Here is a 27778-nt window from a genome sequence, read left to right as displayed (position 1 = left end):
TGTAAAGGCGGCTTAAAAATCATAACATAACATATACAAACCAATGTTACAAAACAAATGTTACAATTTAGTTCTAAAAATTAAACAAAATCTATTATTAATCCAATTATGCATTTATTGGATTAAAAAATATGATTACGGGCTTTTTGAATGATACTGAATACTAAGTATAGCTATGTACTTAATTTATTCCATTCACACCCCAATATTCTGATCACGTAAAACGAATAGCAGAGGTATATTATGCAGTGCTAGTGATCGCTTCTATCCAATTATCGGTTTTCAGACTGTATAGAGGGCACCACTTTAGTACTTAGATAATACTATTATCACAAATGAAATTACTCGTAAAATAAATAACTGTTGCTTATAAAATATTCTACAACGTGTTTCACGTATATTAAATATTTAAAATTATTATGTAATTATCATTCGCCTACATTTAATGTTCAAACACTAAAAAAATAACTTTACTGAGGTACACTTTGTAATAAATGCACGTAGCCAATTTGCAATTTGATTAGCATAACTTAATCAAATTACTGGTAAAATTATAGATAGATACAGATTTCTTCCCTCGCCGAAAATATGCCTACTTTCATTTACTTAGTACCTTTTTATTGTAAGATTTATATGGATTTTATTTCCATATTTATTTTGACGCGCATATGGTGTATTAGATACTAAAACCAGAAGAGTAAACTTTTTTGCATATTGAGTAAACTTTATTGCTTTTTTGTATTAATAGAGATGTATTTGTTTTTTTTCAGATGGGGAACTGTATTCGGGTACAGTCGCTGACTTCAGTGGCATGGAACCTATTATATACCGGGAGCCATTACAAACAGAGCCTTATGACTCAATGACATTAAATGGTAAGTTATTAGAAATACCACCCAGTAAACACAATAAACACTCTATACATGCTACTATCAAAATCTTTTTCTATTAAAGAGAATATTTTATGTTCATTTTCCTAATAAAGAAGTTCCTAGAAAAAATAGAAACATATAGATATTTTTGGCAATCATTTTTGTTAGATTTATGTATATATACTTATTATTTCTAATTGACATTTTACTCTCTTTATATACCTCTTGTTTTATTCTTTCACTATACCTAATCCAACAGGGTAAAAAGCACATGACTCGTAATCATTATATAAATAGTTAAAAGCCAAAATTCAAATTATATAGTGTCGGAAACAAATTTCTATTATTAGTACCTATGTACGAAAAAAGAAGTTTCATTAAGTTTTTTATATGCAAAATTCCCAAGTTACGTAGGAAAAATACTTTGACACTTTGGAAGCTCATATCTCATGAACGAATCTTATCTCAAGAAGAGATATTTTTAGAAAAAACTTCCTTTGATTTATTATTTTTCCAAAGACTTCTAAGGCACTTGACACGATACGGGCTTGTTTCTTCTAAGAATAATTATTCTTTAAAGATCTAGTAGCAATAATAGTAGATCTAGTAGGCGATCGGTAATAGCATTTATAAGTGGTACAGCTAAAGTCACGTAAGTGGCAGGCTGATTTGCTCCCTAAGCTATAAAGAAATAAAATAATTAGATAAGTACCTACTGTTTCTTTCTGTTTATCGTCTCGTCTGTTTATCTTCTTTGATCTCTTATTTTATTTATTACTATATCTATTGACTTTCTTGTACATTTTGTTACATTTTTCCTCATCATTGAAAGGTTAGGAAGCACTGCCCTATATAGTCCCGTGAAGTATTCGCTTAAACTTTAACTGAGAAACTTATAATCCGAAAACAGACAGTGGACTACACGGACAAACATTATCCAGCATTTGATAATGTCTAAACAACTATTCCAAATAAGTAAAGTGGGGAATTGAAAATATTTTTTAAAACGTAAAAAAATTCTGTATATATCATATTTATATATCATCATTACATAGTATAAAACAAAGTAGCTGTCGCTGTCTGTCCCTATGTATGCTTAAATCTTTAAATCTTGGCAATGAATTTTGAATCGATTTTTTTTTATTTTTAATAGATAGAGTGATTCAACAGGAAGGTTTATATATTAATTCATACATCCGCCTGAAGCCGGGGCGAGTAGTTTGTTATATATATAAACCTTTCTCTTAAATCACTGTATCTATTGCTGAACAGTGTATTAAATCCGTAGAGTTTAAAAGATCTAAGCAAACAGATAACGGAAAAGACTTCAGTTTATACTATGTAAAGATTTTCGGATTTCCACTATGCTTCTTCGAGAAGATCGTTCAGACTCATAAATATTTTATCTAGCTTTCGATTTGGTTTTACTACTTAATAAGTATAAAAGTTGTAACTTCAGATTTTTTGCCACTAAAACTGCATTGTGAATTATTCAAAGAAAAAAATAATAAATGATCTATGTGGATCAATCGTTTTTTATTTGAGGTTGTATTTCAATGTTGCACTAAAACTTAAACATACAAAATATAATTGTAAAAAATAGATTGTTTTCATTTTGGAGCATACGAATATTTCGGCTTAATAACTAGTAATTCATGAAACTAGTTGAATAACGTATCTATTTACTTTGCCCAACTACTATGTTTACGCTTCCGTCACGCCCGATTGCTTCCGAATGCCGCTGTCAAACATACATCCGTCAATTTAATTGAATTTAGAACCGGGCTCAGTCCTGGCAACTCGCTGTCACTGCTGACGTTTGACATGTCAACAAACGGCAAATCGGATTAGGATCGTATTAAAATTATCACCGCGGCGACGATACGGTTATATATGTCTGCATAACGAAGTATTAAATTAATATGTTACACGCTGTAGTTATAAGTTTATGATTATCTCTATTAGCATTAATATGCTTCGATTAGTAAGTTTAATAATCGAAACATAATCTGTTTGACGCTCCAAGATATTATCTGGTTGTCTTAACCCTCACATTTCCATAGGGAATTCCGCGAATGAAACCTCATCAGTTGTCGTATCATGTCGAAAGTATATATATATGTGCATAGGCTTATGTGGCTACTTAAAGATATCTTTGCATTCGTAGTGGTGTAAGGTATGTAGGCACACTAGCCCTGCCGGACGCCTCTACAATCGATCCCTGACCATTCAAACAATGATCGAAATTACGACAGCCAGACCCAAGGTTTAATCACCTAGCGGCACTCTCAGACTGAAGTCGTATACTTCAGGCGTTGGTCTTCAGCCGCTATATAAGTCCTTCCGCGTGTTTGGAGTACCCTTGTTACTTTTGGAGTGCGCATGCTACTTTTTTTCGTCCGGTGAAGCTGTAAAGGCCAGCAGCAAGCTGTGTGCTGCAAGTATTGTTTAGCGTTAGCTTATTCCATCATTAATGCCAGACGATCATCAAATGCCAAAAAATCTTGAAGATGATTTGTCTGTACATTTAGACTAGCTTTGACTGCGCGACACTGGACTATATTACTACTACCACTATTTACACATCTGTATACCTATATAAACCTATAACAACACTACGAACTGAAGATATTAATTTAGATAAATTTGCTTTCAGCTCCAGATTTCGTGAACTCATTGGTGCACGGTAATTTCGTGTACTTTTTCTTTCGAGAAACAGCTGTGGAGTACATAAATTGTGGAAAGGTGATTAGTTATTTTAAATATAATAATTTTAATGATATCCTAAAGGCAATTGACCTTCTTATTAATAATAAACATTTAACTTATTATTATTACATTGTTAGTTCCTTTTGACTTGAAACTAAATTCGACTGACAGTATATTTCACTTATTGCAAGTATGTAATTAGAGATACATATTTTTTATTTGTTTTTTTAATGTTGGTGAACTGTTTACCAACTAAAAATTTAGAACAATTATAATGTTGCATTACTTATGCAACAAGACACCTTAAACTTTCTTGTTTGGTCTTATCAAAAAATAAACGCACGTATTGTGTGACCACTTTTCTTAATTAAAGTAAATGCATTATATTTAAAAAATACTTGTATTTTGAAGTTTATGTACTAGCTGTTAGTTCTTAATTATTATACTAAGTAAATCTACTATTTCCCTCAGTCGGTGTTCTCTCGCGTGGCGCGAGTGTGCCGAGATGACAGAGGCGGGCCCCACCGCTTCAAGCAAAGATGGACTTCCTTCCTAAAGTCGCGACTCAACTGTTCCGTCGCTGGCGACTTTCCATTTTACTTCAACGAGATTCGTGAGTATTGCTATTTTATTACCTACAATGTGATTATGGGATGTTATTGTAATAATTTCTTATTTTAAACAAATTAAATTGTGCAATGAAAATTTTGTTTTTTGACGTTTGCAAATAAAACCTAGTTAGCTAGTGATATATTCATTAATTAAACAAGTTCTTGTTCTATTGTATTCTAAATGTATCCAAATTTAGATATATATTAGACACCTTGAGTATAACTTCTTTAACGGGAACACTAGGCAAATTCATAAAATCAATTAGTTCCTCGAAGATTCGACCATGAATATACGAGTGTCGACACCATGATCCCATCGTACAATTGGTATTTCCAATACGTAATATAATAATATTTCCTTTTTAAATACTTAAAGAATTAAATAAATAAACATCATATGTATTTATTCTTACAGAATCAACAACTGAGCTTATAGAAGGAGTATACGGTGGGCTCAACGCTCAGTTGATATATGGAACATTCACAACTCCACCAAACAGCATATCGGGGAGTGCGGTCTGCGCGTTCAGCATGCAAGACATCGCTGACACCTTCGAAGGCACCTTCAAGGAGCAGAGCGCGATCAATGCCAACTGGCTCCCAGTTAATAGTGCAAAGGTATGATAAAAACTATCATAAAACCATCTTGATCCGAGGTAGACTTCACAGACTTCTATCTCAACTATTTCAGCATGCTTTATAAGATGTTTTCCATCTTAAAGGATGATATATGACAGTAAAATTAATGTAGAAAGACATAACTCTTTTTGTCTAGAATGGCAACACATGACGAATAGTATGTGCGTCACATGAATACGTGATAGCCATAGTGCTATTCATATATATAGGTGACGGATTCCACTTATCATGAGGAAGTCTGTTTTAATGGTTTCGATTCCTTATATAATGTAAACAGTTCTATTCAGGGATATGATAGTTTGTATCGTTCTAGGCGTTATATATGTATAGTATCTATCTATTTACAAAAAAATGTGTTTGCAAATTTATATCTATTATAGTACACATAACAGACTTGCTTGCTTACCTTGGGATGGCGCTGTGCGGATTGTCCAGTGTTATTATTATTATTTAACAATTTCAAGTGATAAAAAAGTTGCAGTTATCGACTAGAATATTATTCAAAGTGTCATTTATGTTATAGGTACCAGAGCCTCGTCCGGGCACATGTCACAATGACTCGAGACAGCTGCCGGACCCAACGCTCAACTTCATTAAAGCGCATGCTTTGATGGACGAATCTGTCCCCGCTTTTTTTGGGGAACCAATAGTTATAAGGACCAGTTTTCAGTAAGTGTCACTTTACTAGCAAATTAAAATTAATATACATTCATGGCTATTAACCCTGATGGGTTAGTCAGAAATATTGTCAATGCACGCCCACATTTCTCTTGATATATGTATTTTTTATTCAAGGGAAAATTTACAGGAATTGAATGGAGCAATAGCAAACTAAATAAGTTCGATGAACGTTGGTAACGTCTATCTTGTTTGATTTGTTGTTGGTATTTCCATCACCTGAGAATCGGATAGAAATATGAATTGACGCAAAATGTTTAGTGTGAGCCAAATTTGAACTCACGTCCTATCCGTCTTATTGGCGGTAATAAACCACTAAGCAACTACACTCTGACGTACTACGTAAATACTGCCTGAATAATTTATACGATGATAATTCTACATTAGGAATTTTAATATAATATACATACTTTGGATAAGACAGTTTTTTTTATATATATTTATTTATTTACACAATCATAATGGCTATATTTTTTTTACAGCTATCGATTTACGCAAATCGCTGTAGATCCACAAGTGAAAACACCAGGAGGCAAAGCATATGATGTGCTATTTATTGGCACAGGTAATATATTGTGAAAATTTAATTAATTCTATATGTGAATTATTTTGATAGAATATGTTTTGATTAGGAATTATATTTTGGCAACAAAAATATTTCTCATGCATATCAAGGAACCTTGCCCCTGTCACATACTGATAGATTTTTTAAAACACAATACTGATCTATCAGTCTTTTTTGTCAGAGGTATACATACAGTTATCAGCTGTGAATTCTGTGTTGAATATTTGAAATGCCTATAATAATAATAATTATATAATATGATTTAGAAATTAGTACGTAACTACAAATTGTAAATGATTTTTAACATCTTAGTATAATCAAAGCTCAAATACTCGTGCCAAACATAGTCTCTCATTAAACTTCTGGTGCCAATTACATATATTTATTGCCCTTTTGAATACAAAATTTCAAGTAGATATTAGATTTTTTTAATATATATTACTTTCTTTAATTTTATTTACGCAAATTAAAATGTTTTACAGATAACGGCAAAATCATAAAAGCAATCAACGCCGTTTCGTACGACTCCAATAAGCGTGCAGTGCCAGTAGTAATCGAAGAGCTACAAGCATTCGCAGCTGGTTCCCCAGTGCGGGCACTACGGGTAGCCCGCGCTGGCCGAGACGCTGCCAGGCTAATAGCCGTATCTGATAGAGAAGTCCTCAGTTTGAGGCTGCATAGATGTTCCAGTGACAAGATCAGCTCTTGTTCGTGAGTATTTTATAGTTCATTTTTCTGTATAGCTGACCCACAAGCCGCGGGAGTAGAAAACCTGACAAAATACTTAATATCAATAATGTCATGTTTACAATTTTACCAAGGAATGCACTAGGCCCTATTTTTATTTCATTAGGAAAATCAGAGATGCTTTGTTAGTGATATTACATTTTGCATAAAGAATAAAGCTATAATAACATTAACAGTACTTGCCCTAAGTACCCATATTTTTAAATATATAAAACTAAATAATAAATGAAACTCGCTTATACCCAGTAAGCGTTTCTATGCCTTCTCTTTTAACGCGTACTTATTGTTTCAGTGAATGTGTGGCGCTGCAAGACCCATACTGCGCGTGGGATAAGCAAGCAGGTCGTTGCCGAGCGTATTCTCATGGTGTCAGTCGCTGGCTTGACGAGAATTCCTTCTATCAAAGCGTCAGCACTGGTAGTCATGCTGCCTGCCCTCACAGTATGTAGTCCTCTCTCTCTCCTTTTTTCCTTTTTCTATCTTATTTCTTACATCTTACTAATATTACAAAGATGAAAATTTGTGATCTATTCATCCATTCATACTCACAAATATAGCTTATGAGCAGAATAACACATAGGCTATAATTGAAAAAGATATTACGTAAATTGGGCGAAATATATGTCAAGTAAGTGCGATGCAGACAAATTATGCGGATAAGCTAGTTAGATAATAATTGTGTCAGCTTTTCGGCCTAAAACTAACAAGAATGCCCCGTTTTTCTTTACAACTCCAATGTAAAACTGATATCTTGAATATGGGTCTCATACCAAGATAAACAAAAGTTTTGGAACATGGGTCTCGTGTCTTAAAAAGATGGGAAAGGGAAGATGTTTAGTCAAACACTGAAAAAATTAATAATGATCTGTATTTTAGGTAAAGATGCAGGCGCCGTAGGTGGTTTAAGTTCAGGGCTTTACGATGACGCTCGGGAGACTAAAGGAGAAGTAATCAATATAGTACAAGACAAAGATGGAAAAGGGGGCAGTAATAACAATGAAGGTATATAATATTTTATTATTGCACAAATTAAGAAAAGGTTTTTTTTTGTAGGTTTAATTAATATTTAGTAATACCTTAAAAAAGTTTTAACAGTAGAAAAATCACTAACAATATTTAAAATTTTTAAATATTTGTTTGTACTTTCGAATTAATAGCTTTTAACTAATTTCATAAGAAAGCATATACAATAGTCACATTAAAAATGTCTGTTTTACTAATCTAAGAATAAGAGTAAGAGATAATTACTAAGTAAGGAGTAAGAGATAATTTACTAATTTAATATAGGAGTAACTTAAACTACTTTTGTTTTAGAAATTTTATTTGTTTTAATAAATTAAAAAGTATCACGCCGACAAATACCGCTAGTAGAAAATTTAACTCTAATGAGCCTTCTCACCTGTAATGTCTGAAAAATCAAGAAGTCTTTACTTTATGTTAATAGAGTTAAGAACCATTTTCGTAATTAGATTTTTTTATACTACCATGGTGACAAACAGTCATACGGCACATCATCATACGGTCATTATAAACGGATTCCTCTGTACACACATATATAATATCTATTTTATTTTTCTCTATTAAAATAAAAAATGTTGCGGGTAAATGATACGATGTTGTTGGTCGAGACGATGTGTATTACAGATGATAATAAACTATATGTACATTGAAATAATGATCTTATATACTAAATAACAATAGGAAAATGTAAGGTGGAGTGACACAGTTTAGACACGGCAGTGCTTAGTAGACAGTATTGAATTTGTCTTACTAGCCATTATTATCTAGGTATAATATCTAGGTACTGTGTCCCATAAAAACTATCAAAATCAGGAGGTTCCTTATTTTTACAAAAATTTTGTACGACGTCCGCTTAATATGACGTATTCGATTTCCCTGCCATTATAAATGTCATCGTAAACGGATTCCACTGTAATTGTAAAATGATAGGGCCGGAAGTGTTGGCGGCAGATCCCCCGCCGGCGGCGTACTCGGTGGAGACGCTGGCGCTGGCCGTGGCGGCGGGCGCGCTGGCCGCGCTCGGGGCGGGCTTCGCGGCCGGCTACGTCTGCGGCCGCCGCTGCAAGAAGGACGACGACGACAACATGCCCTACCCCGACACAGAGTACGAGTACTTCGAGCAGAGGCAGAATATTAACAGGTACGTGTCGACATGGATTTATGGTCACATGAACATGAGCCTATCTCTGCGATTAGCCAGCAAACTTCCTGTGTAAGATAGATTTGTTTCCGTTGATATGCCAGTGAAATTATAGAGTATAAGTGCATGACATCTCCAGAGTCCTTCGAGAGGATGGCGACGGTTATCACTTACTCTTCACGCAGGTTTTTTACCATTCCAATTATATGAAAAAACCTATACGATTTACTTATGTTTGCATTGTTTGCAATTTACATTTTTACCCATGTTTTTAATTACCAATTTTTTACATTTTTATGTAGATTTTTTTTTTTTTCAACTATGATGCAGCATCGAATTATACGGGCCATCGGATGGTAAACGTTTACCTGCCTTCCAGATATAGATACTTTACAACCATGCGAGTCCACAAGTTTAGTATACATAGTTGTATCATTCTGTCGTAGCGTAAAAATTATGATTTTATTAAGCATACTTTTTATTTGTCATTGTACCGTACAAACTAATAAAATTATTATTGCCCCACAGGATTCAAGCAGAGCCGAAGCTGCTCCAACAAGTAGAAGAAGTAACGTACGCTGAGCCGGTGCTGGCGCCGCAGCCGAAGCCGGCGTCCCCCCGCGCCACGCTCCGCAAGCACCCCCCGTACCACCCCCACCACGAAACACTGTTCCAGTTCCAGCCCGACGCGTACAGACGCGACAACTTCGGAACACTCCGCTCTCATCAGGTTAATGTCAGTTGTATTCTTTGTTCTATTGCACGGCTTCATTTCTTTTCAGGTTCATATATATAATCTAATAATTTGGTGCTGGAGGCAAGGTAAAATATCCGCTGCCTCTCAGTCAAACACAATTATTATTACGAAAACTTCTGCCGTATAAAAGAGCCGCAGCTGAAGTCAATATGTATGTGAAACAAATAAAAATAATTGAAAAAATCTACTAAGACAAACATAGTAGTCAACTTAACTATATAAATTTTTAAAACAGATCGGTCACTGACGTTACCCTCCTGAACGTTTAAAAAGGATTGATATCAAATTCCTAATATAATATCAAGTCTGCTTCCTTGCAGTATCTCTTAAAAGCATTGTGATTGGTTCGTAGTGTATTCATCACGATTTGCTGCTTGCTGGCCTAACTTTATTCTTATTAAGTCATCCTCCACCTATATATGAAACGCACGATATTGATGAACTAACATTAGGTAACTACATATTAAATTAGGTTTAAAGAATTGATTGAACCAAGATAGCAACGATGACTGACTCCGGAACAATATTGTTGAGTTATTTATACATTAAAGTAACTCAACAGTTCTTAAATACTTAAACATAAATGTCACCGACCCTATCACTTATTCTTGTAGCTCAGTTAACATCAAATGAGAAGATCCAGTGAATTCTTGACAAAATGAAGAAAATCTCTCTAATTAAAATAAAAAAAATAATTAGGTATATACCTAATCTTAAAGTGATATTCATTTTTTTGTCAAGCAAAGAGCAAAAAGTACACAAACATAATCGATAAGCACCGAGAAAGCAAGCATCTCTTCTCACCTACCCGAAATGTTAATTAATACTTACAAGTAATATCAAATGTTAATTGTAGGCGTGGAAGTATCAAGAGAACCGATAGATCTCCAGCAATCGAACATCTTGTTATTAATGTTTATATAGCGAACATGATCCTGTTTTTAAGGGTACCTTCTACCATTGCAGAAACATTACCTCATCTTTTGCATGATTTAACAACAAGCACCCGCTCTTTCTTACACACGAACATTATTTTAACCATTCTATTATTAACATTAACTTACACTAATGTAGCTTTAAATTAAGTAACCATAATATTACTTCCGTTCAATCTTATTGAATCATTAATATTAACGGCAAATAACTTGAACAAAAAATAACCAAGTCAATGAAACTCGCTCAGCTGTTGACCTAAAAGTTTAACTACGCAAGTCACATGATATTAAAATGTTGCTCAGGTTATTTGCCGCTTTCTCTAACAATGCATGATTTCATGGCAAATGATATGTCGATCATTTCAATTAATCATTTCATGTTATCATATCATTGCTTAATCATCTTACAACATCGAAATATTCATCAGTTTCAGCACTAAAAAAATAATACATATAATTCAATTAGCTTGGAACTCGTTGAGTCTTTGTAAATTGTCCAGTAAAAAAAAAAGTAAATAAAATTTCCTAAATAATTTTTTGTTTGACATGTAAAATTTGAAACTTATGAATATTCGAATGTGCTAATAACCCTTCACCAGCTCTATAACTCACGCACGCATATTCATCGCAGCATGTTAGTTAACACAGGAATATTCGGACCGCAGGGCGATGGGTACAGGCGCGGCAACGACAATGGCTTCTCGACCACGCGCTCAGTGAAGAAAGTGTACCTCTGAGAAACAAGCGGGGCGGACGCGCGCGATCAAATGCATCACCATAAACATAATACGCACCACCATCATACGTTGGGTGAGTGCAGACTTCTTTAATTTGTTTACATTTATACTAGTAATCTTTTGTAGTTTGCTAACAAAATAATTTAGGAGAATGATCCCAAAAAAGAATTACGCGAACTGGTTTGCAACTCCCTCGATTATTAATTCGTTTGTTAAAATATTACATACGTACAATATATTATTACATGATATACAAAGTAGAGCAGCTGAAAACCTAAAAAAAATGTTGTATCGTTCGTAAAGTCTCATGTAGTTCACAAAATATATATATTATAGCACCCGTGGTACAGCTTTTCCATCGCTGTCACTGAGGACTATGTTTTTGGTGTTTTATTTACGTAGTAAAGCTAGCTTGCAGCGGCAGGAATCAATTGGCCAGAGATATCCACGCAAACGACTTTGTACCAATTGCAGTTTATTATTTTCTTGTGATCAGCTGAGCTGATTGAAACTTATACACCTGTACAGTGTCACAGCGCAGCAGCGGCTCGGGTTCAGGGTCAGCGAGCGGTGGCGGGTCGTCGTCGTCGCCGTCTCCGCCGTCGTCCTCGCCGTCACCGTCGGGTGAGCGCCCCCCCACCCCGCCGCCGCCCGCGCCGCAGCCATGCGCCTACATCTACCGCAACTAGCGCGCCGCCCCGCATTCCCCTCACTGGCACGAGTTACTCGCCCCTGTACTCTAACGGACTAACACACTGTTCTAAATTTAAAAATGACATTATGGACGATTAACATTCCAAATTCGAAAGTGCATTGTTGTTATATGAATGGCATTGAAGGTTGCTTTCCCTGAATCGAATGATGACCCTCCCAATAGTTAATGTTTCGTGGTAACGACTACGTACAAGAATGTTGCCTATTACATAGTAATTAAAGTCCATTTCACAAGCGCACCTCCCGAGTCACTGTTGGGTGCGCTTACAATGGCACGAAGATATATGATGTGGATACTAAAATATAGGTCACGAAACTGAATGTGATCAGATACTCTCTTCCATTGAATAAATATATACGTACTGGTGATAATCCACAAACTTAATTGATCGTATCACGTGATCAGGAGAAATGTGACAAAAATATGTATTTTTTTTAAAAGACGGAACAATATTATCGATTGATGTATGTAAGATGAATAATGTAACAAATTGTAGATTGTTTAGACTATACATAGTTTACAAATAATTTAGGTGAAAATATAAGTTTTTGTTGGTAACATGTTGATGAATAGTTAATATGAAACAGTGTCGCTCATTGCAGATTTTATATTCACCTAACATACTTCCTGCCCTATGGTACAAGAGCTTTGTACACCTATTCCATTGTTATAACCCACGTCAACTGTTTTTGTAGATAGGTATAAAAGCTGTACTATTATAAAAACTGTAATGAGGGCATATGTCGCTTTTTTACATACCTACTATTTGTAGTATTACGTCATTAATTATAGGAATGATTCTCTTATTCTAAAGTTCTAGCAGTATAATACGAGTATAACTCGACAACACTTATAACGACACCCGTTGTAAACATAGTTCGAAGCAAGTATATTTCGTTTTCATGAGAAATATTACACGAGTGCAATTATTAGTGTTGTCGCGTTATTACTAGAATAAACGACGATTATAACGTTATAGTTGAAACCAATGAACATTATGAAACACAAAATATGATATAAATTATATTTACCATGTATAAATGATATATAAAGTTCTGATACTTATTCATTCATTAAAAAGTGCTTCTTATGGGTGTATTTAGATTATTAGGAGATCGTTTTGATAATTATTCGATAATGTTATAGATTTAGCGTTTATGTATACATAGATACATAGGATATAAGAGGGCACTGTGATGCCACATTGCCAATTTAGATTGTTGGTGCATCATAGTAAGGTTACGACGTGTAACTGTGATCATTGTGTACATACATTCTGTAACACTAAAAACATTTCCTTTCTAATCTACTGTTGATTCTAAATTTAAATTTCCAGAAAAGTGGGCCAAACGTTAAAACTCCTTTCTCGATAAAACATAGGTTCCTGTTGCTATTTTATATCGTAAAAGAGATACTCATGTCTTTCCTAAAAAAAAGCTAACTCGTTTGTAATCTAGCTAGTCTTCATTTTTTTTACCTTTAGTAATGAATAGAACTCATCTTCGCTCATTGTTGACAATTGAATGTGTGTAATGAAAATGTCAATTCTATTTGTAATGACTTAGTGCCTAAGTATACGCAACAGGATTGTAATTTGTAAATTGCAATATCTCATTTTTGTTTTGGACTGATATTAGAGCAAGCATTAGAAGCCACTAGAGTAGCAAAGTACAGTAGACGACTGTTAAATATCTGCTCTCTAACATCTTTAATGAGGTCATTGCGAAGTAAAAATAGAAGTGTCGCCTCATTAAAGTTATTGGAATGCAAAACTAATGTTATTAACAATAATAATAAAGAGGCATTCGCAAGTTTGCCTTTGTAATACTCAATATTATTTTTATTTAACATTATTATACGTACCAAAGATGCCATGATTTTCATGTAAATTATTTATTTATAGTAGTAATCGCTAATAACGTATTACTTAATAAATTTAATAGTTATTTTTAATTGTGAATGGAACTGCCAATTCGTATATTACTTATTTATAAATAACCAAAGTAAACGCACACGTGACGGTTTATTTTTATTATTATATGTATCATGCGTTATATTGTAATAATATAGAAGCTTTTACACGGCCAGTTCGGATTTAATTCACGGACTTAAAAAATGATAACCAGCGTTAGGACAGAAAAAATATTGTGGTTATATGATAATTATATCGACGACATATAACTTTTGAAATGGAAATCAAATACAACTATATTTATGTATGTCATGTTTTATTCTTGACATTAAGCACAAGTATGGAAGTCGTCGATTAATAGTTACTCAAGACTGAATGTATATCTTGCTTGACTTTAATTTTGAATATGGACGGTTATCATTTTTGCAGTCAGTAATTATTAAAAAAATGTAACACGTACATACGTAAGGGAGGCTAGTACTTGTAAATAGCGAGTTCTGTAATGATAAATTTAGTTTTCGTCGAGTAACTAAAGTAAGCATTAGTGTGTAAGCGCAAGAAATTTTTGAAGGTGAATTGTTAAGAATTGTTTTTGTATTAAGTAATTAAAAATATTAATGAAATGTACAATAACCATTTCTACGTTTAAATTACTGAACCACCTTTTTATACTCGTAACGATAATTGTAAACATAAACATGCCTAGAGTCTCTTGTATTAAGCGTAAATTATTGATTTATAATATATTGAGGATTATATATAGAGCGTATCGTACTGTAGTCTATTATAGACCGCTTATATTTTGTTTTGGAACTCGAAGCCTTAGTGTTAGAAATTGAAGACTTTTATTAAATTAAAGAATTAAGCAACTGTATTTACAGAATATTGAATTTAATAATAAAATGATCTAAAATGTTATGATAGGTACAACACGGTACCTATATATAGCGCGTTTGTATCACATTTATCTCGAATTATCCATGATCATAACTACAGTTTATTAACATTTATTAATGTAAATATATTTGGGATTGAGTTCCAACGATTACTAAGTTGTTTATTTTTGTGTGCAATATTCTTTTCCTTAATTTCATTCTAAAAAAATGTGCATGATTTAAAACAAACGGCACGAGTCGGAAAGCAAATTAAAAAGTATGTATATAAAAGTTCATATTAGCATGAAACGAAAACACACATCACTGGCGTCCATAAAACTGTCACTGACGCGGTACGTACATTCGACGAATCGCAGATCGCAGTCGATTTTACGCATATTGCGTGAAATATGTGCGTATTCCGCGAAACATTCCCGAGTCCGCTACGGGAATTACATGCGCATTCTATGGTAGATCATTGTCTTCATAGAAAAAGAAACGCGGTTTACTGCCAACCGGGTGGATGACGTATAATTCAGGTTTACTTTTCTGATGGTACGCTTCTAATAACATTCGTTCGAAGCACGCTATGTGCCATTTGTACTAAATCCTGTAATATATTTTTTTAAATTTCGAAATACTAGCTGCTATTACTTCAGCTGTGGGCTGTTGCATCACGATTGTTTCGTGTTTTTAAAGTGAAACTTTATGTGAATCAACACATGCGTAACATTATACATTGCCTTTTAATTATATTAAAATTATTTAGAACAGTTCTTTCAATGAATATAAAATGATTTAATATTTTTATTTATGATACTTTATAATGAACAATTTAATACTGATTTAATGAGAATGTACCTACACGATTTTTTGGTATTGTTTGAATATCATACTAGAGACGACATACGATTACACAGTACCTACTTTCTATTACTTTTTGAGAAAAGTAATGATAAAAATTAGCTGTGATTGAACAATTCGTGATTAGCAGATTCGTAGTTGCTCCTTACAAGAGCCGAAATTTGCTGTGATTTGTCGAGTTTTTTTTACCGTAAACCTAAACGAAAGGAAATATCTATTTCTCAATGAGAAAACCCAAGCAGCTCAAAACGCATTGGAGATTTTCAATAACCTCTGACGGACTATAGACTAGAGGAAATCCCAGAATAAGGATGATATAAAGACCTCCATATAGTTAAAGTTTCTTGAAAAGATCTCTTTACGAAGCCACCTCCCGTATTGAAAGCTTTAAGCCTGTTGTTATGGGAAGTGCCTAACTATTTAAATACCTCTGTAATATTAACTGCATTCACTTACTCGGCGTAGTTTCTATAGTGTGCCTTCAGTATCACACCTAGCTACTGCCCTTTAGAGATTTATGGTACAGAATTGGAATAAAAACAAATATTTAAACTTTTACAACTTAAAAAATTGTACTGTAATTAGTTTCGTGTGGATCGCTCTATAGCGTTTTTCGGGCAAGACAAGACAAACGTAGATAAGACATACAACACAGAACACAAAAGTAACTTGGTTCTGATCTGTGTCCGCAAACGAGAGAGCGGGAATTTTAAAAGAAATGTAAAGGGGTGAAAACTTGTATTTAAAATTATGATTTTGAGAATGAACCTTTGGATACTTGTATGAGAGAAAACTTAGATTTTGATTCTGATTGGCAAAAGAAGATATTTTAAATTGAGAAATGTTAATAACATTATTTAAACAATTTATTAGTTAAGTAGTCTATGTCAGGACCGCAATTAGGTACGTGCCGAAACAATCACATTGATTAGTACTTATTATGAAAAATATTTTTATTCCAATTCTTTCCTATTAAGTACTTGTCCATTTTTCATCTCAGCGATTGTTATTTCACCAGTTACTTCCCATAAAACGTTCATAAATATTCTATTGATACGTTCGATCAAATGTTTAATATATTTGTTAAGACCGTATTAATTTGCTTTTTAGACACTCCATAGATTTAAGTAGGAGTTTTATAAATAATTATATTACTATATTAACGCAAAGAGGAAGTGCAGTGATAGAACTGTTACACCGTATTCGCTGCCAGTGTTTATAGAGTGCAATTTTTTTATATACTTATAGAAACAAATAGATTGTAAAACATTGATTTGCAAAATATGAAATAAATGCCTCGAAATGGTCAATGATTTTGTATTTTACTCGTCATTGTTTTCAAATGTTATGATCATTTTCTCATTAAACAATTATTAATATTATGCTAAATATTTTAGCAAAGGATAAAATGTATTCCTTTTCTTTAGTAAATAAAATATTGAAACTTGATGTTGTTGTTTACTTGGTACCCAGAATTATCCTTGTCTACATATTAGAACATACTGTAACTAATACACATATACCTAAATAGCGAGGATCTGGCGCTTAAATACTGTAATACTGTAGGACTTATATATAATCTAGGTATTTCTCAATATGAGCAATTGCGCAAAATAGAACAAACAGGCATACTCACGACTAAAAATATTTTGTATTGAAAGATGAAACGATCATCAAAGATTGAGGCAGTGTACCTACTAAACCACTGCACAACCGAGTTCATGACCGTAGCGAATTCAACATGAATGAACACCTATAATTAGGAGGGCCTTTTTATAATTTACTAGCTACTCACCCCGGCTTCGCACGGGTGTGCGAAATGTATTATATATATAAACCCGCCTCTTGAATCACTCTGCCTATTAAAAATAACTCCTTCGAAATTCGTTGCGTAGTTTTAAAGATTTAAGCATACATAGGGACAGACAGCGACAGTGACTTTGTTTAATGCTATGTAATGATAATGATGACCCTACCCAGTCTCTGGGTTTGTTTATATTGATTTTTTAATGGTACGCGCTGTTACAGTATTAGTGAAGGAATAAATCAGATCACTCTCCCCACCTCTAAATAACAGCAATCGTTTCCAGGAAGAACGATTATTATCCGATTGTACGTATTTTTTAATGGATGATAATGGAATGGGGCATTAATCTGCGCTAACGTTTTACGTTGGCAGGGTATAATAAGATGATCATGAAGTCATCGTGCCAAATTCACCAAAAATACATGATGGTTTTTTTTATGGGTAATAATGGAATATAGCACCCGCCTGCGCTAACGGTTTACGCTGGCGGGGCACCAGTGGAAGATTATATATTTATTTTTTCTTTCTTTTGGCTTTTATTTTATTTAATTAAATATTATAATATTTGTAGTAATATCGAAAGGACCAAGTAATCACTAGTGAGTATTCATTACTCAGTGTTAATCATTTAAGACGTCGCTCCCAAATGTCATTGTCAAATATGACAATTATAACACAACATGAAATTGACATTCGGCACCATGAGAAGTTAAATATTACATTTATATATTAAAAATACATTTATTTATTAATATCTGACTAAAAATCATGGATTTACAAAATCAAATTACATTTAATTTCAAAGATATAATAATTGATGAAATAGCTTTAGAAGGACTCGAAGGCATCGGCATAGATCTATTATGGAGACGAATAGAGTATCGTGCCTCGTCGCAAGTTACAAACAAAATGAAAATTCGTTTTTGGAATTATATTATTGACTGTAAATGTATATCTCTATATCAAGTCCCCGAGCCTGTGCCCCATATTGAGATTATCGACAGATTCACAATAATTGATGAACAAAGTGGCCACTTGAAAGATCCTGTGAGTAGAATAACAATTCATTAAACCAATTTTTATTCATTGTTAACTTCCGATAGATTTAAAAAGATAAGCCATCTGAGGATAGGTAATTTATCATACATTACACAAATTGATTATATTATATTGTGAACTTATTTTAAAAAATATTAATGAGTAACCTTATAGATGTTGATTCAACCAATATGTATATTTTTAAGAATTTTCTTATAGCCATAAGACCGCCTTTTGATATTCAAATTCGGTATTTAAATCTTATTACGTTATTTTATTTTCCTTTTACACATTAAAATTAACTTTCAGGAAGATTACATTGATGGCCCATATGAATACCACCCAGTAGAAAATGATTTTGGATCCTGTGCCAATTATAAAAAAAGAATTTTGCTGGACAAAGAAAAGATTAAAAATATGTCATATGCAGGAGTTGTGTCTAAATATAATAATTGTTTAGTTTTAGTAGCATCTATTGAAGAGAGATGGCATGCTCTTGCGCCTCATTTACCTATCAGCTTTTTGTCACAATTGACACCAGTACATTTCTGTATTTTGGAATTAACTGGAAAATCAAGACACAATGTAAGTATCATACTGATGTCATAAATCACTTGTAAATGTTATAACAGTACCTGTGTCTCATTACAGTCAATATTATATATACAAAAGTGTGTCTGTCTATTTATTATGTCTTCAGGCTGAGCTCGTCTTAAAGAAATTTTATGTGAAAATAATTTGTGTCATGAGAACTTACATAGGCTATTTATTGTCTTAATAAATTAATAGATAAAGTAGATGATGCCAACTAGTAATCTATATAAATGAATTTTCTTACTATCAACACATAGTTAAAACTACTAAATCTACAAAGCTGGAATATAGAATATAAGTTTATTTTATCCTGATATAGACATCTATCACAATAACATTTTTAAAATTTTTAACTGCACAACACATGTTAACTTTAGGTTTTTGTCAGCTAAATTTATTCTGCAAATATTATGTAGGATGTCTTGCACTAGGGGGAGCGACAATATATCTAGAGTTTATGGTAACTACTGAAAGAGAAAGGCTGAAGGTAGTGCATTTTGGCATGAATGATCTATATCTAATAATCCAGTAGGGGACCCCCATAGGATGATGAAGATGAAGTTAGATTTTATACAGCTAGCTGCATGAGTGTAGCTACAAACAATATCATGAAGCTAGTTGGAGGAGGCTCTTACCAATATGGGAGACCATGAATAAAGAATCCAAATTAAATTTGAAATATGTACTTAAGATTGTAATAATAAAAAAAGAATAAACATAATATATCTAAAATAAATATATATAATAATCTTTTCCAGGGACAAATGACAGTTGGAAAAACAAATCTAACAAAAATAGTAAAAGACCCAAAACTATTGTTTTATAATAGAAAAATGTTACAAGACATGGATTTAATTCGAGTTGTGTTTCTAACACAAGTATTGGCTGGTAGAGGTGTCAAGAGTTTAATAGTCAGATTGAAAAGATTTTACAAGAGTATTATCCTTTCAATGCCTAAAGTAGGTAGGATCCATGATCTTTTGAATTATTTGAAAGATCAACCCAACTACAGTGAGAGAACTGATGAGGTTATAAAAAGAGGTTTCATATCCCAACAAATGAACAGAAGACTTCAGAAAACTATAAATGTATTTAATTTCGTGAGTAACTTGTTCTATATTTTTGTTGGCAATTGTTTAAAACTTTGTATGATTCTTACATATTAACAATTATTATGTTAAAGAAAATAAGTAGGCATATAATTTATTGTATATATACAAATAAATTAACATTTTCCTATAAGTAAAAGTATTAGACATATGGAACTCTACCGTGTTTTGGTCACATACCTGTAGGTATCTGATCAAAACAGTATTTGTATTTTAATAAGTTCAATAGTTAGTGAAATGTGTTTGTTTATATTATCAACCAAACTACCAAATTCTACATCAGACTGTATGGAAGAACTATTCCGTTCTGTCTGATGTTTCTGAGAAATCACTAATACCAGTAACACAATTTTAGGTAGAAAAATCTGTAGATGAAGAACCAATACCTGCAGGTAGCAAAAGGAAGCGCCCAGTAGCAAAGCGCTTTATTTTTTTGGCACCTAAGAGTGACGAATCATCACAGTCAGAGGATGAATCTACTGAAGTTCCACCCAAGTTCCAGTACAAAGTTGGAGTTAATCTCTTAAGACAGGCTTATGAAAGATTTCTTGATGCTGGACTGAATGGTTTAACCCAAGTAGAATTGTCATATATGTTAGGTATCGAATTTTACACTGCCAGAACTATTTGCAAAGTGTACAAAGCAAATGGAATTGTAAGAGAATGTTTGGTGGATAAAGGGCGCCAAAGAACGGCCAGGTATTTTAATATGTTTAAAAGTATTCCTAGTATAATTGTATCAGTAATTTTGAGTACATTGAAATTAATAATATTAGTATACCTGGATAATTCACACAGAGCCTTCTATGCCAAGCAAAGCAAAGGTTGTGTTATTGATTAATACTTGAATAACTATTTGAATTTTTTTTTGTAAATATATATACACCTATAATATATATACAAAACAAGGTCAATACAAACATTCTAACTTATGAATATAATCGAACCCACAACCATAGGAAATAAAGTGATGTGGTAAACCACTAGAGCACCAATGCCTTTAATTAGTACATCATATTGTTAGTTATACATCTCATTCTTGTAATAATAATACAAAAATTATTAAACAATAATAACAAATTTTATTTTAGCTGTTCATTCTTTTTTATTTAATTATATATGACTTAACACAATAAATTTCTTTTATAATCTTTGCTAAATTCTGATATAATTATAAAATTTCTAGTATATGTAATTTATTTCTATTTTTAGATATATTGCTATTGCTACCACAGGGCAAATGGATGCTAAGTATGCTGAAGAAAAGAAAAAACTTCTTGAATATTTAGATATGAGTAAAAATTTACAAACACCATCTGTTTCCGGTGAAAACACTGTTAAAATTAAAACTGAAAGTGAGGACAATAATATAAACCCTGAGACTGCAGAAAATGATATTATGGAAGTGAAAACTTTCGATGGTTACGAAAATATACACGGAATATCATTGCTTAATTCAAAGAAAATTTTAACTTTGAGACAGTTAAAATTTGCAAATGGATTACTAAAAGTTGTTAGAGAAAAACTGTTTGTATCTGGATACCAAACATTAAGTAACTTAGTTGCGAAAGAAATTGGTGAGTCACCTATGGACACAAAGGCATTGAAATTATTTCTTCAAAAATTAGCAACCGATGGCCAAATAAAAATTTTAAAACTTAAGTGGCCCACATCTCCACAAAAGTATTCTATTTTAATATGTGCACCACATATAAAAGCTACTGACCCTATTATCAAAGCTAAACATAAAGATATCTGTATGAGAGCATACTTAACCAAAGACACACAAATCAAAGAAGCCATATCTTCCAGTATCAAGAAACCAGTGTCTAAGTTTTCCTTCCCACGTTATGTGAAAATACAAAAACTTCATGAATTGGTTACAAAATTAGCGTATTTCAATGACTCCCAAGTACTCAGTGATCTTCCCGTCGGTTTTGGATGCTTACATGATGTTATTCTGGAAATGACAGTGGAATTTGCTATTGGGAGTCTAAGTAACTTCGGAAACTTAAATATCTCAAATTTAATTGTAAATGACGAAACACTATATCTGAAACTGAGAGATTGTCCACCTAAGTTACACAGGGAATTGTTACAATCCAAAAACTTACAAAACTCTTTAAAATCAAACTTAAAAACATTAGCTGTACTTGGTCTTATACAACTAATTGGCCAATCACCTGGGGCCGATTCAACAAGCTATATTCCCGACTACATGTACTATGTAAATCGCTCGGCTAAAATAATAGACACAGCAGGTGTATGGCCTAGAAAAAATGAAGATGTCTCAGATTTAGAAAGATTTTTCTCCTTTGAAACTCAAGATGATGTCTCCACCTTTTGGACGGCTGTGTTCCAAATCAGCATTAAAACCGTTATCGATTTGCCATCGCGCGAACAGAATAAAAAAATAATCCCTCCCATAAGAACACAGAAAGAAGTATTGCAAATAAAAGTTGGTGAAAGAAGTGGCGATGGCATGGGGCCTTGTGGATATGACTCCAGTTTCTTTATGGACATACCACGATTATGGCACAAGAGTGTGAATGTTAAAATTGACCCGAAAATAAATAAGATATTGTCTAAAAGACCGAAATTTCCTAAAATAGAAAAACACAGAACAAAAGTTAAAAGGAAAAAGGTAAAACCCAAGAAAGTAGTTACAGAGGAAGTACCAGCACCCATTAAAATAAAAAAAAGAAATCGAACCAATGACTCTTTGATAACATGGACAAATGAGGAAGATATAATTATTATGATGTGTAAAACTGCTATAACAATTATGAGTCCCACTTCACAGCCAGGTTGCCTTAGAGTTAGAAACCTTGTTGCCAAAGATTTATTGTCTATGAAAGACCCTAATAAAACTCAGAGTGTTTGTCATAGACGAGCAATGGTACTAGAAAGTAACCCTGTACTGGTTTATGAAAAGGAACGCCTACTAAGTGAACTTCGTCGTCGACGACATCTATTGGTCAAATATGAAGGTTTTTTAAGAAAGATCAGAATTCGTTACCCAACCAACATAGGAAAATATACAAGTGAGTCTAGATTGCCAATGTTGGAATTAGTATACATAATAAATCAAGTCAGAAATAGCAAAACATTTACCCACCCACAACCTTGCATTGCTCTCAGCCTGGATGACTTCTATAAAAAGTATACACTTGTACCAAGTTCAGCTAATAAGCCATATAACACATATAAATCAAAACACGAATCAGAATTAGAGCTTCCTACACTAAAAGAAGCTATTATGTTCACTGTACTATCCTGTAGTCAAGAAGTTCATATTTCAGTTGCAAAGAAAATTTATGCAATGTTCAAAAATTTCCCAGAAGTGATGCTCCGAAAAGCAGTAGATCAATTACGTAAATCTGGAGCAATAACTCCCAAAGAGAAAATTTTCAATAACAAATTACACAAAATTAATTTGCAAGATTTAGTTGATTCTTCATATAAGACATCGGCTGCTTATCAGCGTCGATGGATATGCCGACTGAACTCTGAATTCACCGACGATATTGCGCAAGTGTTGCAGAGTGATATATCTCAGAAAGAAATAAATGGATTGCCCGGTATCAACTGTGTGTGTTGCGAGCTTAACACATGTGGTTTGTTGGACATTACAACACTGACTCCTTTACTCTATACTGGGCCGTCTGACTCTTCCATATCTGAGGAGCATCTTAGTGTAATAGATATTGAAACCAAATATAAACTAAAATCTGGAACACTGAACCTTGTTAATAAAAGCAGCTTACAGACATTTTCAGAATTATATAATTCACTTAATATCGAGGAATCGTTGAATGAATTTTCAAGGTATTATTAATCATAACTATTTCCCTGTATATGGCCATAGTAATAAGGTGGTCCACCCAATTTTTATTTTTTTATGTTAGAGATTATTTTTATTTAGCATTAAAAAAATACATACTACCCTAAATTTTCACCTTCTACCATCAACCCTTATGTTTAATTGAGTACCAAAATATCCACTAGTAATAATTTATATTGCCAAACAATGTTTGCCAGATTAGTAAAGTTATAAATATCAACTAAATAACTAATATTTTATTTTTCAGAAAAGCAATAGTAAAGTGTGAAAATAATATGGAACTTGCCAATGAAAACAAAATTATAAAACACTTGAATACAAAATGTGAAAAAGGAGCTACATTTAAAGAATTAAAGGTAAGGTAAATTTATCGCTGTATGTCTGTATTCTATTAATTTAACAATTGTGTTGTAGTCCTCAGAACAATAACTCCAGCATTAAATTATTGTTATGAATGTTTATGTATGTTTTGTCATTTATTATATACATGAATGAATGACTTAGTATCAAGAATCTGTTATTAAAAAACACATTAATTGGTTATTTGTTTGTTCATTTTGTTATTTGATGTTTTCTATGAAATATTTCGGTTTTGTTATTTATTTCTACTTTTATGCTTATTTATCTCTTCTTAATATATGTATATGCTGAAATTGCATTGCATTTAATACAGTATTATCCTAAATACGTTATTTTTGTTACAGAGAGTCACCAATTATGACAATAATACACTGATTGATCGGTTAGCTGAACTTGAAAAGAATAATACAGTAAAACGAGTAGGATATTATGATAACTGTGTTATATTGTTAAAGTTCTGTAAGCCTTGGACTGTAGTTTTGGATAAACAAACCATTGTTCCATCACCATGGTTTACTTTGGAATTAAGTATAAAATTGGACGTATTCTTAAAATGGTGTGGTGTTATTCTCAACAAAATATTCGAATGTCCCGGCTGTTCAATAATGTATTTGTCTGAGTCTTTTGAAGTAATAACAGCTAAAAGCATCCAAGATATATGTGAGTTCTTGAAGGATTGCCAATGCCTTTCCATGAAAATAATGGAAATACATGAGCCTGATTTATTCTCTGATGACGAAATACAATTTGAGCTTGAAGAATTTAATCAATATGAGTCTCCTGAAAATATTATGGTGTTCCCAGAAAAGGATGCTATTAGCAGATATTCATATATAAGAAAAAATATAATTAATAACTACCACAAGGAGAAAGATAGTGTATAAGCTTTTTGTAGAAATATAATAATTTATTATGTTCTTCTACATCTACATATTTGCAAATAATAAATTGTTTTGTTACAAATTTTATTTTATCAACTCTAATATTATATATATGCGAAACCAACTCTATCTGTTTCCGCCTCTGTGGTCTAGAATTTTAGCATAACGCTTTACTGCTGGTGGTCAGGGGTTTTTTTATGGATGACATGCCGACCCGGCATTCGTTTCGTCATAAAAATTTAAATACTAATATCGCTATTAAAAACAGGGGTTGGTGATAGAAAGGTGAAGATAGAAATTTAGGGTTATATGCATTTTTTAATGCCAAATAAAAAGTTGTTCAAATAATTAAATAAAAAGTTAGGGGTGGACAACCTAAATCACTTAGGGGTATGAAACATAAACAGTAGCTTATTCTTAGACCAACTGAATATGCATATAAATTTTTTTAAAAATCAGTGAAACCGTTTTAGGGAGTGCATGGTAACTAACATTGTAACACGTGAATTTTATATATTAGAAGATAACGCACTCATGAACCCATCTGCGCCAACGATCTACGCTGGCGGGGTACCAGTGGAAAATGATAAATTGGAAGTCAGTTCAGCTACCCTACCTTGGCAAATAGCAATTTATCACGCTGGTTTCCAGGGAAAACCGCGTGGGGGTCAACCTGACATCATTTCTTGTGTATGATTATATTGGTCTGGATGTTTTTTCTGTATATTTATACTTTATGTATGTTTGTGTTTCTACCAGTGATATAGTACCTATAACACAAGCTCTCTCTTAATAAATCCGCTGTGTAATTTGTCCAGGTTATTAATAATTTTTGTGACATTCATTATATAGTAGTATATATAAAAATTAAATAGAGCCTAGCGGAGTAGTATGAACTTATTTAGTTTTGGTCGCAAAAGTAATAGGGGGAGTTCACCGAGAAACGGACCCTTAAGGAATAACAAAAATAAAAAAAATCGTGTTACAGATTAATTTGTTATATCTCTTTAATAAGCCCTTTGTTATATAACTTATCAATACAGATATATCATCAGTCTCAAATGTTACTTAAAATATACTAAATAATAAAGAATAATTAACATAGAAACATGGACGTTTTCAAAAACATCCCCTAATGACGGACAGCGAAATTCTCGTTCATGTTTAAACTTAAACATTATTAAACACAAAATGGTGACAATACAATAACTATTATATTATTTTTTTCAGAATATCTTTTAAATTGTTGAAAAATCGTTCAACTTGAGCCCTATTAAAAGCAACAGCTCTCATTAGACTCGTTGACTCAGGTCTCAAGCCGAGATCTATTATTATATGGCGTTTGACGAAATCATAGTAAAAATGTTTAACAGCACTTTTCTTTGCAATATTGAAGCGATGTTTCAGTTTTAATTGCTCCGCAAGATCGAAAGCCAATTTGAGAAATTCTTTACTAGTTAAAGGCATGCACCTATTTGACATATCCACCACGTGCGCAATTAGAGCTTCTTCATACTCCACGGTAAAAGTTGGGTCAAATCTACCTTTTTTGAGTGGTAATATTATGTCCCCTCCTTTTTTAATATAAATAATACAAATAGCGTACTTTTTGCGTAATTAATACAAATGGCGTACTTTTTGGCACATCGTAGAATACAGGGGGTGTATTATGAACTTTTTAAAATCCAGTCAGTTTCCAGGCAGTTCAGTTTAAGCCGTAAACTGAATGGGAATAAGAGTTCATAATACGCCCGCAGACTTAAGAAATAATTTTTTTGACATCACTTTATCAATGGCCTTTTTCAATATGTCATGTTTGAGGTTCTTCTCACATCTCGGTTTGGGTTTACCCATGTTGAAACTAAAAACAAAAAAACAAAAATAATAAATTAAACAAAAACTAACTTGTTCTAAAACTGTGTCCGTGTCCGAACTTAGGGACCCTTAGAAACATGCAAGAAAAATTATATTTAACATTGTGTGTTATGTTTGTTATGTTAATCACGCAAAAACGCATGATTTATATTAAATTAGTACCATAGCGATAATAATTATTAATGATTATGAATGATTAACATTCCATACTTTAAATACTGTTTACAGACTACATATTATTAGATTAAAACTTCGCAAGGCTTAGGTCTAGTTTTAGGAGCCGTCCGGGCTTAGGGGACTTCCCCCTTCTTAAATATAATTCATGAAGTAGGAAATTAAGGAATGTAGGTATATTAAAAAGGTAATCCAATAGTTACTGCCTCCAGCATAAAAGCAGGAGATAAATATGGTCTTCTTTTAAATCTGTTTAGTAATGTACTTAAAAATATAATTATTTTTTATTAATTCAATAATAATTCTACGCTCCTATCAC

At 32.8% G+C, this 27778-nt stretch overlaps 2 protein-coding genes across 7 annotated transcripts in view; both read left to right on the top strand.

The window, feature by feature from the left end:
• LOC131853868 (semaphorin-1A) overlaps nt 1-13577 on the top strand; it is a 344763-nt gene extending 331186 nt beyond the window's left edge. Inside the window, exons 5-17 of one of the 6 annotated variants that reach the window (XM_059204943.1) lie at nt 771-875; nt 3529-3617; nt 4053-4194; nt 4608-4810; nt 5355-5500; nt 5992-6074; nt 6557-6785; nt 7114-7262; nt 7698-7823; nt 8772-8982; nt 9511-9712; nt 11340-11484; nt 11940-13577. In XM_059204943.1, the coding sequence (XP_059060926.1) occupies nt 771-875; nt 3529-3617; nt 4053-4194; nt 4608-4810; nt 5355-5500; nt 5992-6074; nt 6557-6785; nt 7114-7262; nt 7698-7823; nt 8772-8982; nt 9511-9712; nt 11340-11411 (1757 nt within the window). In that variant the 3' untranslated portion in view covers nt 11412-11484; nt 11940-13577. Of the gene's footprint in view, nt 1-770; nt 876-3528; nt 3618-4052; nt 4195-4607; nt 4811-5354; nt 5501-5991; nt 6075-6556; nt 6786-7113; nt 7263-7697; nt 7824-8771; nt 8983-9510; nt 9719-11313; nt 11485-11939 lie in introns of those variants that run through there. The other 5 variants (XM_059204940.1, XM_059204944.1, XM_059204941.1 and 2 more) reach the window with 5 other exon arrangements.
• Nucleotides 13578-18277: 4700 nt separating this feature from the next.
• On the top strand, nt 18278-25462 carry LOC131853758 (uncharacterized). Its single transcript, XM_059204788.1, has 7 exons — nt 18278-18631; nt 18932-19207; nt 19975-20316; nt 20681-21024; nt 21538-24153; nt 24417-24525; nt 24874-25462. The coding sequence occupies exons 1-7, from the start codon at nt 18353-18355 to the stop codon at nt 25411-25413; spliced, it is 4506 nt and encodes a 1501-aa protein (XP_059060771.1). The 5' UTR covers nt 18278-18352; the 3' UTR covers nt 25414-25462.
• The last annotated feature ends 2316 nt before the right edge of the window (nt 25463-27778 follow it).

This window comes from Achroia grisella, unplaced genomic scaffold (genome assembly GCF_030625045.1).
Source record: "Achroia grisella isolate CSIRO2021 unplaced genomic scaffold, CSIRO_AGI_Agris_v1 utg906, whole genome shotgun sequence".
Lineage (NCBI taxonomy): Eukaryota > Metazoa > Arthropoda > Insecta > Lepidoptera > Pyralidae > Achroia > Achroia grisella.
The sequence above is the reverse complement of the archived record's forward strand: the minus strand, read 5'-3'. Positions and strand labels throughout refer to the sequence as shown.